Source organism: Chroicocephalus ridibundus, chromosome 7 (genome assembly GCF_963924245.1).
Source record: "Chroicocephalus ridibundus chromosome 7, bChrRid1.1, whole genome shotgun sequence".
Lineage (NCBI taxonomy): Eukaryota > Metazoa > Chordata > Aves > Charadriiformes > Laridae > Chroicocephalus > Chroicocephalus ridibundus.
In genome coordinates, this window is record NC_086290.1 from 4,690,222 (window position 1) to 4,709,477 (window position 19,256).

The 19,256-nt window shown below is 40.8% G+C and overlaps 1 protein-coding gene and 1 long non-coding RNA gene across 20 annotated transcripts in view; both read left to right on the forward strand.

Annotated features, from left to right (window-relative positions):
- GTDC1 (glycosyltransferase like domain containing 1) overlaps positions 1-19,256 on the forward strand; it is a 190,206-nt gene that overhangs the window by 97,228 nt on the left and 73,722 nt on the right. For 18 of the 19 annotated variants that reach the window (XR_010071917.1, XM_063340787.1, XM_063340782.1 and 15 more), the window contains one exon: positions 1,650-1,823. The exons of the other annotated variant lie outside the window; for it this stretch is intronic. Coding sequence is in view for 17 of the 18 variants with exons in the window: in XM_063340787.1 (XP_063196857.1) it covers positions 1,650-1,823 (174 nt within the window). In the remaining variant the exon portion in view is untranslated. The remainder of the gene's footprint in view (positions 1-1,649; positions 1,824-19,256) is intronic. 19 annotated transcript variants of the gene reach the window in all.
- LOC134518264 (uncharacterized) lies at positions 3,142-5,189 on the forward strand. The gene is made up of 3 exons (XR_010071918.1): positions 3,142-3,500; positions 4,432-4,606; positions 4,749-5,189. It is a non-coding gene; the product is annotated as an uncharacterized LOC134518264 (long non-coding RNA).

Genomic DNA, 19,256 nt, shown 5'->3' on the forward strand with positions numbered 1-19,256 from the left:
CCTTATCAACACCTATAAATACTGAAAGGGGGGGTGTCAGGAGGATGGGGCCAGGCTCTTTTCAGTGGTGCCTAGAGACAGGACAAGGGGTAACGGGCACAAACTTGAGCATAGGAAGTTCCACCTAAACATGAGGAGGAACTTCTTTACCCTGAGGGTGGCAGAGCCCTGGCACAGGCTGCCCAGAGAGGTGGGGGAGTCTCCGTCTCTGGAGACATTCCAACCCCGCCTGGAGGCGTTCCTGTGCCACCTGCTGTGGGTGACCCTGCTCTGGCTGGGGGTTGGAGGAGATGATCTCCAGAGGGCCCTGCCAACCCCCGCCATTCTGTGATTCTGTGGTGGAGCCTTTCCTGCATATTAGAGAGCACCGAAAAAATGTGCCGGGCTCCTGCATCGTCTCGTGTCATCTGTAAATCAGTGCAGACGAGATGACTGGATTGTTTGTACAAAAACAAGGAGCCCAAGGGGTTAAAAGCCATAGGTGGGGAAGAGGTGGGATTCCAGAAAGCATTCCGGCTCCTGCAGCCTGCTTGGAAAGGATTATTTCTCTCTAATGTTTTGGGGTTTTTTTCTTTTTTTTTTTTTTTGCTTTTCCTGCTGACTCCTGCTGCTTTGGTGAGCAGTGTCAGTTCTCTCTCTTGACCAGACGCGGTGAGGATGAATGACAGCCTCTCACCTCAAATATACTTTTCACCAGCCCGGTGACTTATGAACGCGTGTCCTCAATGTATCTCATGACCCGTAGGTCTGTATTACAATATATAACGTATTGAGAAAACCAACCGGCCATAAAGCATTTCTTACCTCTGTTAGCCTTGCGGGTTTGCCGGTTGTAGCTAAGATTGTGTCAGCGCTTCCAGGATCAACTTCCAGGGGTTTCAGGATTTTTTTGATAGCTTCTCGTTTTTTCCGGGCCGACTCAAAAGTGGAGAAATAATACCAACGTTATCATCTAACTACAGCTTAAAATTATCGATCCGGGTGATGTAAAACACAGCGCTAAAGAACAAAACGTGGTATTAATATACCAAAAGTTTTCAAACTTTTTCTTGGTACCATGTGCTGTGGTTTTTGTATGTATATATGTGTGTGTCTGTGTCTATATATATCAGTGAATATACTTTTAATCAGGATTACGTCCGCATAGGTTAAAATAACATTTTATTTCTCCAGTATCCTGCTACCTGACACACTTGGTCAGTCGAAGGTGGGTGAACCAAAAGGAAGTTGTCCTTCAGCACGTAGGATAATTTCTAAGGAATTTTTATCTTCTTCCAAGTTTCCTTGTACAAAAGCCATATTTCAGCGGGCTTTATCTGTTTATAACACTTTTAAGAGATAATGGCAGTAATATTCTTGCCATTTTATGAGTAAAAAGTGATCCACAGGTAGAATAGGGAGTGCTTCTTTAAATTAATAATCATAATTTATTACTCAGTGAAAAAAAAATGAGTGAGTAGACATAAACCATTTCTCATTAAGGTACGTATGCTACTCCTAATTCACGTGAAAAGGCTGATTTTAATTAGCGTTCCACTTGCACCTTTTGTTTGTTTGTGAGAATATGTATCCTGTTTGCCTTGCATTTCAGATAATCCTGTTCCTTTTGCGGCAGCAGTGCGTTCATTAATCTTACCCGCTTTTTACAGTTTGGTTGCTGATGTTGTGGTGTTCAACTCTGCCTTTAATATGGAATCCTTTCTTACGTCCATTGGAAAATTTATGAAGCTGATTCCCGACCACAGACCTAAGGATTTGGAAAAAATAATCAGACCGAAGTGCCAAGTTCTTTATTTTCCAGTCAGGTTTCCCGATGTGAGCAGGTCAGTACATTTTCCACGTCATAAATTGCCTCCAGCCTGTCAAAACTCTCTATTTATGGTGACGTTCTAACTAATCAGCTAAAGCATCGTTAATGAAAGAGTTTGATAATATGCAAAATCCGCTAATTGATAAATGTGTTTCCATAATCAGAGGCTATTCAGGCGGCGTCTGATCTGCCGAGCCTGTCCTTAGTGCGTGTCGAACAAACTTGCATCGCTCGGCGTGAGCGATTTCCCACTTGTTTTAGTGATTTCCCACTTGTTTTGGTCTTTAAGGAGTCGCCGGCTCCTCAGCTCTGTATATATTTGTACAGGGGAGGTCAAGGAGGAGAAAGAAATGCTGGAGAAGAGTAAAAGCGATAAGCCTGTAGTCAGAAATATTTCCCTCGGTGGGATTTTATTCCCTTCTCCCTCCCCTACCTCTTCTTTTATTGCTTTCCAGGTAGGTGAAAAGCATCCCGGTAGCGGGGAGCGGACTTGCAGATGTTGGCATTAGCTGCAGCAGTAGCATCTCTTCCCTCTTCCTCGGTTACTCTGAAGGACGTTTTTTATTACCCTCCTTTCGCAGCCCGTCTTGAAATTAGCGGTGGGTTATGTGGCTCAAAGGGAACATTCGCTAGATCCTTTTCACTTTTGATTAAACCTGGCACAATTGTTTTTCCTGTTATAAGGGACTCTCCTCCCAGCGAACAGGAACTTTGCTTCAGTGGGACCGGTACTAAATAGAGTATGATTCTGCGATTTGATTATGCTCTTAAAACCGACACGATGCTGGGTTCATTTTTTTTGCTGAAATAAGGATGGAAGGCACCACAATGACTCTGCAAGAGTCCGGTTTTAGACCTGGTAATAAGTCCTGGCCACACTTGAGCTCGTTGTCCCCGACCAGCTTGTACCTACAGTTATTTCAAAGCCTAAATATACGTTTGTGGTAGCTTGGAGTAGAGAGATTTTTAGCAGAGGAGCTGAGGTCGTGCACTCTATTGATGGCGACACTGCCAGGTTTGCCTTTCAGGATCCTGGAAAACTTTATATTCTAAAGCACTGATGCAAATCGTTTAGAAATCAATGTCTCGAGTTAAGTCTTTAAACCTATGCTTTTGGCAAGCGGGTTAAAATCCTCCAGCGTTCCTTAGGGACGTGGAACTGCGTGGATGGCGGTGGAGATCAGAACCTCTATATCTCTGAGGATCTGCTTCGCAGAGACCGTGTTTTTCAAGAGCGAGGGAATGCTGTGGATGCTCAGCATGTTTGATATCGAGCCATTTTAAAAGAGTCTCGTGGTTTTCGGCATACCTTAGGAAGTCACGTGGCCCAGGCCTGGTTTTGGAGCTGAAGTTGTGATAACCCTGCCCCGCGTATTAAATCTGCTCTTTGGGATTTGTCGGCCCTGGCAGATGGGGTCAAACGAGACCTGAGGAGTTAGGCTGAAGTCATACGCGCAGTGATGGTTTGTCCAAAGCGGAAGGTGGTTAGGTGGGTAAAACCACCAGTCTGCTACCCAAACTGGTCAGGCGGGAAGATGTCACGTCGTATCGTGAGCTCTTCGTAGTGTCCTGCTCTTTGATGAAGCCTCATCTCACAAAGCAGGACGCCTTTCACATTTTCATCGTGGTTGCGTTGCGCTTGAAATTGTACCGAACAGCTGTTTTCAACGGCGATGGACAGAATGAAGAGGTTCGTAAAGAACTGTGTGGCTGTACAACTTTCTCAGCAGAGCAATTCCAAGCGCAGATTAATATGAGCTCTAGTATTTCTAATATGTATTTTATTCAACAATAACTCTAGATACAAGATCTGTGGGTTTTTAGACAAAGCCCAGTATCATCACAAGGAAAATAAAGCAGAAGAAAGGACTGCTTCTGCATGACCCTGAGGGTCCTTGGGTTTCGACCTTCAGCTGCAGCCAGTATTTACTATTTCTTTACAAGATCCTGGTTTAAATAATTTTGAATGCACCTGTGGCAATTGAATGCTGGTTGGTTGGGTTTTTTTGGTTTGTTTGTTGGTTTTTTTGTTGTTTTTTTTTTTTTAACTTTGACTCGATTACTTGTGGTGACTGAATGGAGACTGAGGACAAAAAGGTTAAGAAAAATTCTGGCCAAGCTAAAATTTATAACGCATGCGCCTAGCCCAGAGTGTTTTTCAAGTTATTTTCAAATGGTAATTTGCTTTATCCAAACCAAACTCATACAGTGTAAGTAAGTGATTATTTGCATGACTGACAATCATTTCAGTGCCTGCAGTCTTTTTAAAATGCATAATTTTGCTGAGATGTTGGGAAAATATTTAAAAATTCTGAAGGCAAAATAACCAGGGTGATTTTTTTTTTTTTTACTTTTTTCTTTACTTTGACCTCTTTTCTTCTGCGCGTGAACGAATCGGGGTGTGTTTGTGTCTTAGACGAAATCCTCCTCGTGTTTGTGTCTTAGACGAAATCGTCCTCGTGCACGTGATGGTGACCTTTTTTAAGATTATTTTAGATTAATATTGCAATTGTAGGGCAAAATCAAATATATCTGACCTTTGATTGAAAACAGTGTAATAAAGGAGCATGTTATGTGAGTCAATCCCGTAACGGATCTACCTTTTAATGTAATTACTGTAGGTGATGGGTACACAAACCAGCACAAGCAGCGTGGTAAACCGTCATTTAAGGGTGAAGGTGTAACGATGAAGGATACCCAGGTGTAACGATGAAGGATACCCAGGTGTAACGATGAAGGATACCCAGGTGTAACGATGAAGGATACCCTAGGAAATACTTCTGAATACTATTAGAGGTACCGTTATACATATGTGCAGTGTGTACTTATATATTTCGGATAGGAATCTAATCACTGCTTTTCTACTTTTGAGAGGAAGTTCCTGATGCTTTTTTTTTTTTAATAAAGATTCTTCTTTTTAATAAATATTTCTCATAAGGGCACGCGTTGGTGTTCCCAGAGCACAGAACCAGACTGCGGTCCTTATCTGACAATGAGAAGAGATGAAAGGATTTGAGGATTTAGCAGAATAAGAAATGTACTGACCTAATCCTCCTGTTTTCTGCTTCTGACAACGACGAGCTTCCATATTGCGTCCCGTGGTGCCACAGCTACGCCGTATATACCCATCCTCTATAATTTCTGACTTGGAATTCTCCTTTTCATACGTTCTGAAAGAAGTATATTATGTAGAAGTACATACCGGAGTACATCGAAGCTTGGAGACAAATAAACTCCACGTTAAGGCTGTCGCTTTGTAGTGCATGGGTATTGCGAGGGATGTAGACCAGTAGCTCATCCGATGTGCCATATGTGCTGTGTATCAGCCTGGTTTTTTACAACACAGTGAATTAAATACATTGAAATTCACACTTCTGTTGTTTTGGGCTAAATTTCAATTTATTTTCTATTGTAATGTAAATAAAATCCTAAATGTTTTTTGGGGTTTTTTTCCTCATTACAATCAGTAGAGTCAATTTTGATAGAATCCGTTTCTGCTTTTGCACTGGAAAACCATGGTCCGGGGAGAAAATCCCCTTTCTGCTGATGTTGTCCTTCGTACCGGCATGTCCCTATGCCAGCAGAACCCCTGGAACACCTCTGGAAGGTCTTGCTGGTGTTGTGCCTGAATTCTCTTGGTCCGTCTGCATCCGGACCGCCTGTGGCCGTCGGCAAAGCGAGGTCAGATTTGGGACCCCTGTGAATTCATTGCCATGAACATTGTGATACGGATTTTGGTTATTACTACTATTCCTCTGACTGCAGTATATCTTTATTATTATCACGATGTGGTAGAAAAGGAAGATCTTTTTATAAGCAAGAATGAAGTAACGTTCCTAAGAGCTCAAAATGCATGTTGGACTAAGGTGGAATAATAGAAAAGAAACATGAGGGGATGAGGATTACAGCAGAAAATAAAAATAGCTTCTTTTAAGTGGAACTTGTTAGTGAGTATCTCGTACTCTCTGCATTACACATTTTGAAGTAGAATTAAAGATTGTAGGGTGTTGTTTCTTCATTTGCTTTTGTAACTTAGTACAGTTAACAGGACATTTTCAACCATTGGATTTTATTTTTTTTTTTTTTTTACTTATAGTGTAAGAGAGGCAGAATTTGCCAATCTAGAGAGTACTGTAGGGACAGTCAGGGGAATTCCTGACTAAAGCAGAAGTTTTTAAAAGGCGCTGACAGTATCTCTTGTACAGAAATGTGACCGTCACGTGTGGAGGAGCCTGTTTTGGGGAAATAAAAATTGCATTACTTGGACAAGGCTTGCAGGGCTGAACTTCAGACCTCTGTTTAGATAACTGAGAGGCTCCCCCTTTCCTCCGTAATCCGAACGCTATACAATAGCGTTGCTGTGCTGCTGGAAAAATACAGATGTCAACAAGGAGGGAGAGGCTTGAATCCACAAGAGCCCAAAGCTATAGATGGGCACTGGGGACGTGTCTGCGTTGCACGGAGCGATGCTCAGCAGCGGTACCCAAGTGAGCTCTAGTGAACTGTCTTGCGTATGGGAAACAATATACCTTAGAAGAGCAGTTTTTGGCTAATTAGCTTTCTAGTGAAATAGCGTATATTAGCTTAGGTGGAGTAGTATGCTAATGATAGTGATTCTGGTACTGAGGCTAGCTGCCGCCTTTGGTGGTGGCTCAGGATCTCCGTGGTGGGCCATGCTCTCTCTGGTAGGCACAGCCTCCCCGCCACCACGGTTTATGGGTAGTTAGCATAATTAGAAAACGTCAATAGACTGCTCCTACCTTGGGGCTCGCTGCTGAAGAACTGGGTGATGGAAATTACTCCCGTAAATGTCTTTCCTCCTCGCCTGCCCCAAGCAGGTTTTGAGGGTTGGTGTTGGCACGCTAGGACAGTGGCGCAACGAGCATGAGGGATGCTCTCAAGATCTGGGACACGGCACCTATTGGGAGGAGAGTGCAGTACTGGCTTAAAGGGGGCGTAAAATGGAGTCTCTCTGTTCTGGAGCCTTTGGCTGTGGGTCGGTTCCGTCCTGCAGGTAGCCGCACCTACAGCGAGGGCTTGGGTGGTTGACTGAAGGGTGCCTCACACATCCGTGTTCAGTGGGGCTTTCTGACGTGGTGGTGCTTCCACACGTGCATCGTGTACCATCGGGGATGTTGCGGGGTGATGCAGGAGTTCCCATTCTCTCTCTGGATCACAGGGGAGTAGCTGTTGCCCCATCCAGGTCTTGCAGGCAGAACATGCCAGTTTTATCCCCAAAATATGTATCCCCAGAGCTCTCCAGCAGCAGACTGAGAGTGCTCTCCTAGAAGAGGGCCTGGCTTGAGCAGTCTGCCGGGATGCATTTGTTTCGCAAAACTTTCTAAAAAGTAATTTCTTTTTATCTATTCAGGGACAAAAATAGTTTCTCTGACTCTCTTTTATCTGTCGTATAGGTATTCCACTAAATGCTATCATCATAACCGTTTAGTCTCACAATAGCTCACAAGGATACTTAAGCAGAATTCTCTGCGCAACCCAGTTTTTTATTATGTTGGGTACTGCTCATGTTGCGTACAACACATTCCCATAAAACTTGCATTTTGTATTTACAGAGAAATTTCTCTGGAGAGTTAAGGTCTTGTAAAACATTCTTGTTCTACAGCATGAACGAATTATTATACTCTGGGGCATTAAAAGTGAAGTGTACTGAAGAAAAGAATTTTTTCATTAAAATGCAGTTTATATTGATAAAACAGATTACTAGCATTTGATGAAATGTGAAACTTGGATCTCCCCGTATCGCTAAATCGCCAGTAGGTTTATTTTGGCAAGAAGAATAGTATGTAATGTATATCAGGACCAATCATTATACAGTACCTGTTAGTTTTGTATTAGATTAAATTGTCTTTCGCTAGAGTACTTGGGGGGAAAAAAAAACAAAAACCCACCCTACTATATCTGTATCTTGAAGTAGCAGAATGTGGTAACCAAGAATATTAGAAAATAAAAGCTGTCGTGTTATCAGTTTTGGCACAGTCATTTATCAATCAGTATTTTAAACATTGACAAGTGGTAATTTAATAGGGAATGACCCTGTTGGCAGGAAGTTCTAATGACAGATGATGCAAACTCATTTATCACTATGGGGCTGTGCTGGCTTCTTACCTTTCTCAGTATCACAGCTCATATTTTCCAAGTCTGGGATGTGAGAAGCCACAAAGGGCAAAACCTGTGGCACGGAGCCTATAACCACTCCCATCTAATCTGATTAACCCCTTAGCTGCAAATTTCTCTGCAGCACAGCCGGTAGGATCTGAAAGTTCTGATACTGATTTAAATACCCTTTGATTTTTAAGCAGGGTTTGCTGTAGGACTTGTAAGCGCTTTCCCAGAGTCGTTTTTTTTAAAAAAATATTCGAGTCGTGTCACTTTGAATACAAAGTTGAGCCACGCCGGTACTTGGCTTTCAAAAACAAACCACATTCTAATAATTAATAGCACATTTCATTAGCAGGCATTAAAAATATTATATGCAGTGCCCTATACAATGGGCAGCTATTATTATTATTATCATTACTACTTGAGAAGGAAATTGATGCATTCAGAGGTTTAATTGATTCGTGCATATTCATGTGGGAAGTCAGTGGTAGAGTCACGACTGGACTGGATTATTATGCACTTCCATGCATAATAATTTCTCTGTGGCTCGTAAAGAGAATAGAGTACCTTGCTGTAATGTATGTGGGCATTTGAAGTTGAGGGATGTCATGGGAGAGGAGATGAAAATGACACCTTCATCAGCAACTGGTATGGATGGCGCTTTTAATTCTGCTGGGATTAGTTTATCTGTAATACAGGAATTCAACTGTGCTCGCTCGGAATGAAAACAATAATATATTTTTACTTAAACTTCCACAGTAGCAAAAATTTTCAGCGATTTGATATGATTTTGTGTTACTTTTTTAAAGCATAATAAACGGGAGCCCTGCTTTGGGCTTTTTCCACTTTCCTACCTCCATTCTCCATCTCTTCTTTCTCTTTTCCTTTCACAACAGAGTCTTTCTCCCTAAGGCCGGGATCGGGTTCAATATCATCCCTGTATACTTCAAGAGTTCATCAAATCGTTGTGATAAGAATCGGTGAAGTTTAAATTTAATTGCTTAAAGTTGCCGTGGCAGACACAAAGTCAAGCTGGTTGGTTTGTCGTTGCGTTTTTTTTTTTTTTTCATCTATTCAAAGTGGGAAAAGGCTATTGATTAATGGTAGGATGCTAAAAACTCCTAAATACCCTCATTTTCCCTGCAGTCGGGGGGAGCTGAGGGCGCTTGGCGTGTGACACGGGTGGAAAGAGGTGGCACAGAGGACCAAACGCTGGGTGTCGCGTGATGCGGCCAGTTCTCTTCCAGTCCGTGGGAAGGGGCGGACTTAAATCCTTCGCCTGCGTGAAAGGTGGTTTTTAGCTGTCCCTGCTGAATTTTGCATTTCAAAATACTGCCCTTCAACATTTGAACAAGTCCATATTTTTTTATTATGAAATTCATGAATATTACATAGAAGTGGAGGTGGATTTTTTGTGTGTGTGTGTGTTTTTCTTTAAAGGGATTTCATGCTTACACAGTTGTAACAGAGAGGGAAGCAGAGTCGTGTCGGGCATATTATTTCTTAGTTGCTGGATGAGGCGGTGACAGAACCTTATTGCTTAAATATTCCGGGCATTTGTTGTTGGAATGGAATGGAAAAGAAAGTGGGTGATGTGCTCAAAATTGCAGAAAAGATAAGGAATAGGAAGAGATATCTGAGGTTTTTAGATATTCTCCACCAAGAATAAAAAACGAAGGAATCTCCGTTACTGGTTGTGGGGGAATGGCAATGCCTTTGGGAAAAGCCACGCTTCATCTTGAGCCCAGTGTTAGTTTGAGGGGAAAAAAATAAAAAAAACCCAAATGAGAAAAGCCAGGACATTTTTACAGACTGGTGGAATTACCGATAGCCTTGCAAATTGTTATTAAATTTGAAACTAAAGCTTTAAGTGGGTTGGATCTGCTTCGAGCGCTGTTGTGTGCCAGATTGCAGACAACCAATTCAAGTTAAAGTCAGAGGTACCGTTGGATGGAGGCGTCAGTGGAGAAGAAACTAAGATGTTCTATAGGAATTTCAGAGAACAGAGAATAAGAGAACAAAATTACACGATGGAATACATAAAGTCGCAGTTTTAAGTTTGAAGAGGAAGCTTGAAACGTAGCTCTCCAGGCCTATGGAGATGACCTTTATGTAATGTGTAAGAACAATTTAATACAGATGTTTTATTTATATGTAACCAAATGGGGTGAAGTTAAATGATTTTTAATTTTGCCAAATCACAGATAATTTCTTTGTTGTGCAAGGAGTATTTTAATCTGTTTAGGTTTTTCCTTTTCTTTTTTTTTTTTTTTTTTTTTGCTTTTGCATTTGCAACTAGCAATATTTAATATTTTATATTTTGGACGTTCCCTCTCCTCAGTTGTGACTCCCAGATGAAATAAGCCTCCTCTTCTTCCCTTTAAATAATTCAAATAGCATACATTTAAAAATATGAAAATCACAACGTAAACCTACCAGAAGTGCTTTTAAGGTAGAGGCTGTTCAGCTTTACTATTGAAAAGATGCGTATCTAAATAGTAATGAGGGTTCATCAGAGTTTTGGGCTCACGAGCACCAAGGAGTGGGGATGCTAGTTGTAGAGCTATGGGAGATCCAAGTCCAGTAATGCTTTCCCGGCTTCTTTTCCTCAAGTACGTACGAGAAAAGATCTTTGCATTGTATTTCCTTTATTAACGATGGGCATTTTGTGTGTTGAGAAATCCACGTTTGCAGCAAAGGGCTTTTGGATATTGTATTACAAGATATTATTAGGTTCACTCTGTTTTTTCAAGCGGTGTCGCAGGCATTAACAGTAGCCAGGAAGAATAAGTCAGATATTAAGTTGAATCAGCCAACCTGTGATCAGTTTTAGAGTGGATTCCTCATAAAACTGTGCCAGTTTCCTATAAGATGACTCCTAAGTCGTACTGGGGTCAGGCTTGCAAAAAATTAAGGAATTTATCCATCTTTGGCCTACCTTATGTTATTCCTGCTCCCTGTTCGGTCTTGGGACTCATCAGTAGACCACATTGTCTCTATTTTTGTTCATGCCCAACCAGCTGTGGGATTAATGGTGTGTAATGTCTCACCATCGTGCCAGAGCCCTCAGCTTTCCACTTCTCCTCTCTTGTCAGCTCTTTTTGTCCAGAAACCACAGGTGTCTTAGTGCTGGTTCTACACCGGTTGAAGAGACTCTGATTTCATTTCTCCAGGATGGATTTGATTTTGGGTATGTTCCCCGCCCTCTACCAGAATACTCATCATGGATGCTCTACAACGGGACTCTCTGTGTCTTCATTTCCACGACTTTTTCTCTCAAAAAAAACCCCCAAACTATTCACAACCGTGTTTTCCTTTAAACCCTCTAAGCATTTTTCATCTCCAGCTGATGGTTCTCATAGCTGTTAAATAGGAAAGCCAAGAAGATCTTCCTTCCCTTGGTCGCTACGTGGTGGGCCAGTCTATGTGGCTGGGAAACACAGAATGTGAAGAACACGCAGATGTGTGTAGACCACGAGATGCACCACGCAGCAGTGTAGCCGCACCAATACCAAATTAAAAAAATCTTACGTGATTCTCATACGCAGTAGTATCTTTCGAAAGTACCTTTTTTGATTGGTGTATTTATGCAAAGCACTGAAAAAAATGTGTGTTGCTCTGGTCACCCATGTTCAGGAAAGATTAATTTAAACTGTGAAACAGGTAGAGAGAATTGCTGCTGGGATGATTAGGGAGAATCTGTATTATGAGAGCAGATTAAAAGAGTATGGTTCACTTGTCCTAGCAAAATAAAGGTTGAGAAGGGGATATACGTTAATCTTTGTAAATACAGTCAGGGGATAAATGCCATGAAAGAGGAGGAATTATTTAAGTTCCAGGATAATCCTTACAGCATCCACTAGGTATAAATTGGTTGTTATTAAATGGCTCAAACTGGAAATGAAAAGAAGGGGTGCGTAGGGTGGTTGGTTGTTTCGGTTTTGTTTTTTGTTTCTGAGAGGCATTTAGTTTTGAAATGGCCGTTGAAACGTTAAGCAAATTTAAGAGGAATTGGATAAATTCATGGGATAGTAGGTTAAACAATATAAGAGTAGTGCCAGGCAGTTGCAGATGTTGGCTGTGATGATATCCCCCGAGTGAAGATGAAAAGAGGTGGACTATGAGATGGTCACATACTGACTTCAGTCTTGGGACCTGAACTGGTCCATGAAGGAGATCACATATTTCCAACGCCTATAAAAGACGCAACGGAAGACCTGTCTGTTCTGTGTACCACGCGCAGTGTTTTCTTGTATTTCATTAATCAGGTGTTTCATAAATGAGCAGTGTCCTGCAAGGTATGTCTTGCTCATGTGTTCAACCTCTCACTGTATTTGGGATCAGATGATGAATTTTTTTTCTTCTTTTGATTCAATGAGGAATTTTGATTAGCCAAGATTCATAATGGCCATGGTGGGAAGGGGAAAAAAAAGGAGGGGAATGTGTTTTGCTTCTCTCTATATACTGGGATCATCTGGACATTTTAATGATTTTTGAAGAAAGACACGTCATGGCCAGTGGGTTTGGTCCCTCTTCTCCTCTCCCTTTGGCACTGGAGTTTTTGAGGCATCGGTCTTGGACTTTGTTGTTCTGTGGAAGCCTGAGCATCCCTCAGAAGACAACACAAAGTGGGGGTGGTACCAAGGGTTGACAACTGCAGTGCTTGGGGAAGGTATTAGGTGAGATTTGCTTCAGCACGAACTGTCTTCAGGCAAAATGTTGAGTATCGTGGCGTTGTAAGAATCCTTCTCGGTTTTGCCTCGGTTTACTTTTGCTCACTGAAGCATTTGGATAAAATTCTTCTCTTGAGCTCCTTGGAGTCAGGATGAGTTTATTTTAACTTTCTAATTTTGATGAGTCTGTATGGCGCGCTCATTTCCAGCCTTGTGCAGAGCGGTTTAATACTAAAATTGCCTCAATCTGCGCTAGAAGCAAATGAATCACAGAAAGAAGAACTTTTTATGCAGCCATTCCTTTCAGTGACTGAAATTTTATCTGTCCTTCATCAAACTTCATCGCAGGTCTTCTGGTTTTGGAGTTCACTTGTGTTATCTGCCATCTGATTTTGAATTACTCATCTTGAATTACGTGGCTTTATATGGAAAAGAGAGGATTTGACCCTTTTTGGGTGCCTAAACGCCTTCCTTTTGTTGCCGATAAAAGGAGGGATTATCTGTCAGGATTCCTGGTAACCTAGTCACAAAATAAATTAAATAATAAAAAATATTAAACAGTAATTTTGAAAAAAAGCAACAGCAGGTAAAAAATTATTCCTTTTTTTTTTTTTTTCCTTTCCTCTAGTGAAACCTTCTATGATATACACAAAGTTACCCAGTATTTATGACATTAAAATGTTATATCGTTGGGTTTTTTCCTGCGCTCTTTTCAGAGCTACTCGGTGCTGAACTCGCCGGCGCATCTATACGTTTGCGACTTATTATTCTGCGGGCGTCCCTCCGTTTGGGCTAGCAATAAGTCCTGTTCAGTCATTGTGCTGCAGAGGAACGTTTAAAGCTGCGATGTGCATTGGAGTCTGTTTGTTTGCGGCAGATGATTTGCCTAAGCTTTGATGCGCAGTCACTTTCTGACATTTGTGTATTTCAGCAGTGAACAATGTAAACTCATTTTCTGAGCACTTTGATTACTTGCACATAGCAGTGCCCATGGCATGTGACAGAGAAGAGCACTCTATCCACTAATCAGATAGATATGCTTCAAGCGTATTTACACAAAATAATGAAAACAGCTGTTAGATACCTTTAAACTTGAGTGTGTTTTGTTATTAATCTACTAGCCCGTACACATGACACTATAATTCTTCGCTCACTCAAGTTGCCTTTAATGACACAGTAATAAAACGGAGAGGGATGAAAGTAATGGAATTGTAGAATGTAATGCCTCAATTGTTCTACAGTGTCTTCCTTTTTGCCAAAATAAACCACAATTAGGTCCATATGGTGTTTTGAAGTTTTCAAGCAATGACCCTAATAAAAAGTAATGAATTTCTGACAAAAGAAAGCATGGTGCTCTTTTAAGCAGATATCTTCGCTATTGATCTAGTTATGATTGCAGACTGATATGCTAATAGAAGAAGAAAGGTTCAACGTGCCTGGTACAAGCACTTTCATTTGTGGTTTATTTTATTCTTATGAAATTCAGATTGAAAAGGTAGAAACATGTTGTAATCCATCAGTTATGACTCCCTTTTAAAAGGCCTACTACAAAGAAAGCAAATGGATTTTTCTGGAGAAAAATGGAGTTTGGAAAGCGTTTGTTAACTCCAGATTTCAAAAGCGCGTGTTAACTGAGAGGATGCCTCGCAATGATGAAGATGCTTTCTTTGGGTATATGAAATTTGCCTTTATTATCTTCAGAGGTCTGAGCTCTCTTATTTACTGTTATTTAAACCTTTTCATGGGGGGATTGGGGCGACGCTCCTCTTCCTCTAGGAAATCCAGCCACACCTGGAGCAGTTGTTGGGTAAGTAGAGACGCTCAAACGCAACGACTAGGGAGGATGCGCAGCTCATCCTCGTACTTCGTGCATAGCTGTGGGCAACCATTAAAGAAGTACGGTGTGTCAGCATTATTCCAATGCAGTAATAACGACGCCTGAAGTACGGGTAATCTAGTCTTAATAAAGACAGGAGAAGGCAGGTTCTGGAGACGGATACCAGGGGAAATAAATGGCTGATTTGGTGAACCTTCACTGTTAGTGGTTGCTGAGTGAATGTTTGTTCGTCATAAGTGCAGTCCTAAGGACTGGATTGAAAGGCATCTGCTGGATATTGTGTGTATTGTTGGCATTGTTTTACACCAAGTCGTGTAGTTAATGTTGAGCAAGGCCTGTAGTCTTGCAACACGAAACTACTCAGAGCATCCTTTCAATAAAATCTATCTTGTCCACCTTTGATCGCCTCTAGAAACTCTCTGTGAGTGGCTTCTTCACTGGTAAATTAGGAGTCCATTTATTTAATGGGCTAATTTCTCTATTGCCTGTTCTGTCGCTATTGAGCTGGCTTTCACACTTCCCAATCTAAGTCTCTTCTGCTGCACCTTTGGAAAATAACCTGATTTTGGCCTTAGCAACCCTTCCCATTATGCTTGCTGCCTTCTGCATTGGTAATTTCTCCATCTCCTTATGTATCACGTACTTGTGTGGTTACTTTATTCATAATAGAACAGAGTCTTGTTGATGGGTTAGAAATTTATCCTCGATAATGTATCTTACTTTTATGCAAGGTAAAAGAATTGCTATTTATTCCACCACTTTTCCTACTTCTGAAAATAGATAGGCTTTTCTAATTTCTCACCTTCTTGTACTGGGTGCCTCGATGAGATGTGAGCGATTAATTCGTTTTATTGCAGTCACGTTTAATAGCAATTGACTGGTGCTTAGGAACTGGGGCTTGCCTGCTGGAAGAGGGCATGAGCTGCAGGAGAAACTCATCTCACTTCAGATTATAAAGTTGGGGCTATTTCTGTTATTTTGAATTCTAATAAGAGAAAGCTAAAAGAGGAAATCTCCGCCTTACTTCCTGTAATTAAAATGTGTTTGAATTGATTTTTATTTTTTTTTCTGGCCTCGATTTTCAGTGTTAAAAGCTTTGAGAAATAGTCTGAAGCTGTGAAATAGGGTGTCACATTGTAGTTTGGTTTTCAATTACATAAAGAATCCATCAAGCGTAGGTAGCCTAAGAGGGAATGTGTTTAAAATATGCTAGTTTCAGTAGCCAACTGTAGATAAGAATTGGGCTTCCCACCCTAAAAGAGCAGGTTCTGCTAAGAAGCTGGGTGGAAGCAACCGTGTTTGACGTGGCTCCTCACGCACCACCCATGCTTTAGTGCTTGCGCTGAGCTCCCCTCCGATATCATAAATAGCAACAAATAAATATTGTTAATACTGAAAAAGGGTCTTAAAGCTCAAAATAAACATGGAAGCCTTCAAATGCTTAACCAAGTTCTTTAGCCACTGATTTTATTCATTAAAATATAAGGACCTAATTCCGCAAGGTCGCACTCCCTTGAGAAGTTTAAATGCCATCAGGAGACTTTAGAAGTTCTGGTTTATTTATTTTTTATGCAACTCAGTTGAAATTATTTGAGATTGCTAGGTACTTTGAAGTCCTTGGTATACCCGCAAAGGCTTCTGTAGACGTACCTTAGTACCTTCTGAAGTTTTAACCGTTTGTGGTGCCCCAGGTTTTGACCATTCGTCTGGAAATGCGATCACTCTGGCCACTGCTTGTGTTATTTCATTTATTCGATAAAAATACCCAAAATATCCCCTTTCCCATATTACTCGTACTTTCACTCGTGCTGTGGTAGCACCTGGTACATCCTGTGACTTCCCAACGCGCGAAAATAACGCAGTCAGTATTAAGAAGCATTAGCACCCCAAAAGGTAATAAATCAGGGATTCTGATGTTTGATATAACTGTGCTGGAGGAGGTGTGGACAGTTCTATAGGTGACTAACTGCAGTCACGTAGACTTCCTTGGTCGGCATGTATGTTTGCAAGACTCGCTCCTTAATGAGCAGTGATTATTAATTACTACAGAGCCATTATTAGTAGGCCAAATGGTTGCCTTACGGATCTCATGTAAAATCAGGTCTCGGCAAAGGGAACTCAAACTGCAATCCCTCATGCAAAACCCAAAAGTTTTCTACTTTTTGATCTACTGAGAAGTAGATTTAGAGATGGACCATGACTTTTATTTAATTTCTTCTTTTTTTAAAAAAAAATAGTCAAGCTCCTTTCAGAGCAACGTCCATTACTGTGTAATGATCAGAGCTGGTGATTTTTAGCAGTAGGTGGAGGGGACAAGTTTAAGAAAACATTTATTGTACTGTGTTTTGGAAACACAAGCTGGTTGTAGAGGTTACGTTCAAAATAGCAGGAACTAGTACGGCAGCATTTTAGTAAATTGGGATATAAACAAACATCTGTTGCAGGAATGTAGAAATGACATCATAAAGAATGTATGCAAAAACTTAATTGAAAAAGAATGATGCAGAATTGCAGCATGACTTTAAGTCTAAATTGATTTTTGCCTTCAGAGCGAAAGTGGGATTTTTGTGCAACATTCCAATACTATAAAGTATTTAAAATGTAATGTCCTATTAATGTACCTCAAATGTAGACTCCGGGTCACCCAATAAGAATAGTAGTTACAGTAATACAGTATATGTAATATGCAATTATCTTGACAATAGTTTTATTTTTTCAACAATTTTGTCATAAAAGAGCAGTAAGATACAATGAATTTGATTCATTTTGTGTGTGTGAATCATTTAATAGGCCATTACGTCTACTATATTAGACTCCATTCTCTTTTCAGAGCTTTTCATTATAAGGCTGTCTTTAATGGAAAGAAGTTTAACCTTCCCTCCCAGATAGATTGAACCCCATAACAGTGTAAACATTCTCATTATAAAATAAAATCCCCTTCCCCAAGGGCAGCACTATAATTATGTTGCAGAGTGTTGTACAAATGTTTCCCTTAAAAAATGTTGTCTCGTTCTTGTCCTCAAGTTTTTATCATTTCCATTTATGAAGAGAATCAATAATACTTTTAAATTGTAATTTAATAATATAAATGTGATCTGATTATTTTTTAATTTTTTTGAAGTTATTTTAATCAAGTTTGAGAAGAAGTCATCAGTAAAATTGCTGTTGATTTATAAATAGGATAATTAGAGGCTTTCCTCCTAAGTACTGCTCACTGGCATTGTGGCTGTTTTTATTGCCTAGTCAAACCTCTTCATTCAATTTTAAAATTGCCTTCTGAATGAACTGCGCTATGAGCTTGCCAAATAGTGTCACCATTAATACCTTACCTCCTCTATTTCATTGTCCAGTCCGTAAATGCACAATAAATTGTTTGATAAGGAGGTCAATGAGGTTGTACTAGTTTTTCAGTGAATTACGGCCAAACGTTTCGGATTATGTCACGCTCCGCTCGTAGCGCTGGGCTTAAAAGGGGCTGATGCACTACGTGGTAGGTCATTTGGTCTGGTCGCTCCAGGACTAGGCACAAATCAAGAAGGGCGGGTTCTCCACCCATCTTTATACGGAGAATAGATGAAAAAAGCGCACCTTATCAATCCGATTTAGTTCTGTAGCGCATCCCTTTAGTCTAAGAGGTCGCTCAGTAGCGGGTACACACCAACGTGCTCCACGAGGATGGGTTGGGACAAAGAGGTTTGCAGGCAGCAGAGTATCTCATGCTTTGGCTTATTGAAAAGCTGCAATAGTAGCCCTGGAAGGTCCTAAAGCTTCTCCCACCGGCGTGCTGGATGATCATATCTCACACCACATGAGCTATTTGGTGGAAATTGTTTTTCTTTTTCTGTATGTGTAACTGATTTTGGAGCACCGCGCGGGGTTGGTGTCACCCTTCCAGCAGTTTTCCCCATCCCGGCGCATCACCTTCACCCAACCCTCCTCTGCTTCGAGAGCGCCGGTGGCTTCCATCCAGGCAGGCCTTCCCCCAGCGCGCGAGCGGTTTGGAAATAGAAATGTAAAAGGCGAAAGTAAGAAACTTTGTGCTTGTTGAGTCTAAAAGAAAGTCTGTTTGTGTGCGTCTCTCCCTTTGTAACAGAAGGAATGTTTCTTATGTTTCTGTCTTCAGACAGTTGGCACACATTTCATCTCAGCAGCTGCTTTCTCTTAAAGTGCAGTAGAGTGTAGGACTGTAGTGACACTAGCATTAATACTTCACATTCTGCTATCATATGCTGTCACTGTGAAATATGGATCTAGGTTACATGTGTTTGCAGACTTTGTACTGCTGAATTATGAAAGCTGACTCCGTTGGAGGATTGTGTTGTATTCAGAGACTGTGAACTGAACAATAAATGAATGCAGGCAGAGACTTGCAGGCAGAAGCAGTATCCTCCTTTCTGGCCTAATTGAGACAATAGCTTTAAAATGCAGAATTGCCAAATAAAACGTCGTTGTTGGCTTAGGTAAATAGATTTAGCAGGCGTTTAAATATGTCTCTGGTGGGCACCTTTTAGTTGTTATCCTCGGAATTGTTTAAATACTGTTTTTTTAAAGCCCGTTCTTCTGAACGGTATGAATTACTGCAGATGAATAAAATTTATTACAAAGAGTAGAAGTACTACTGCTGTCTGACGAAATAAATTGTTGGGAACAATTAGTTATTTTGTTATCAAGAATTAGTGTGTGCCCATAAATAAAACTTTGCAATTTCTTTTTTTTTTTTTTTTTTTTTCCTGCGTCTGGGTGGCTGTAAGAGGGGTGAGGAGCTGCCCTTTCCTTCTTTCTAAAGGTATAAAGGTATAAAATTAATAGAGATTTA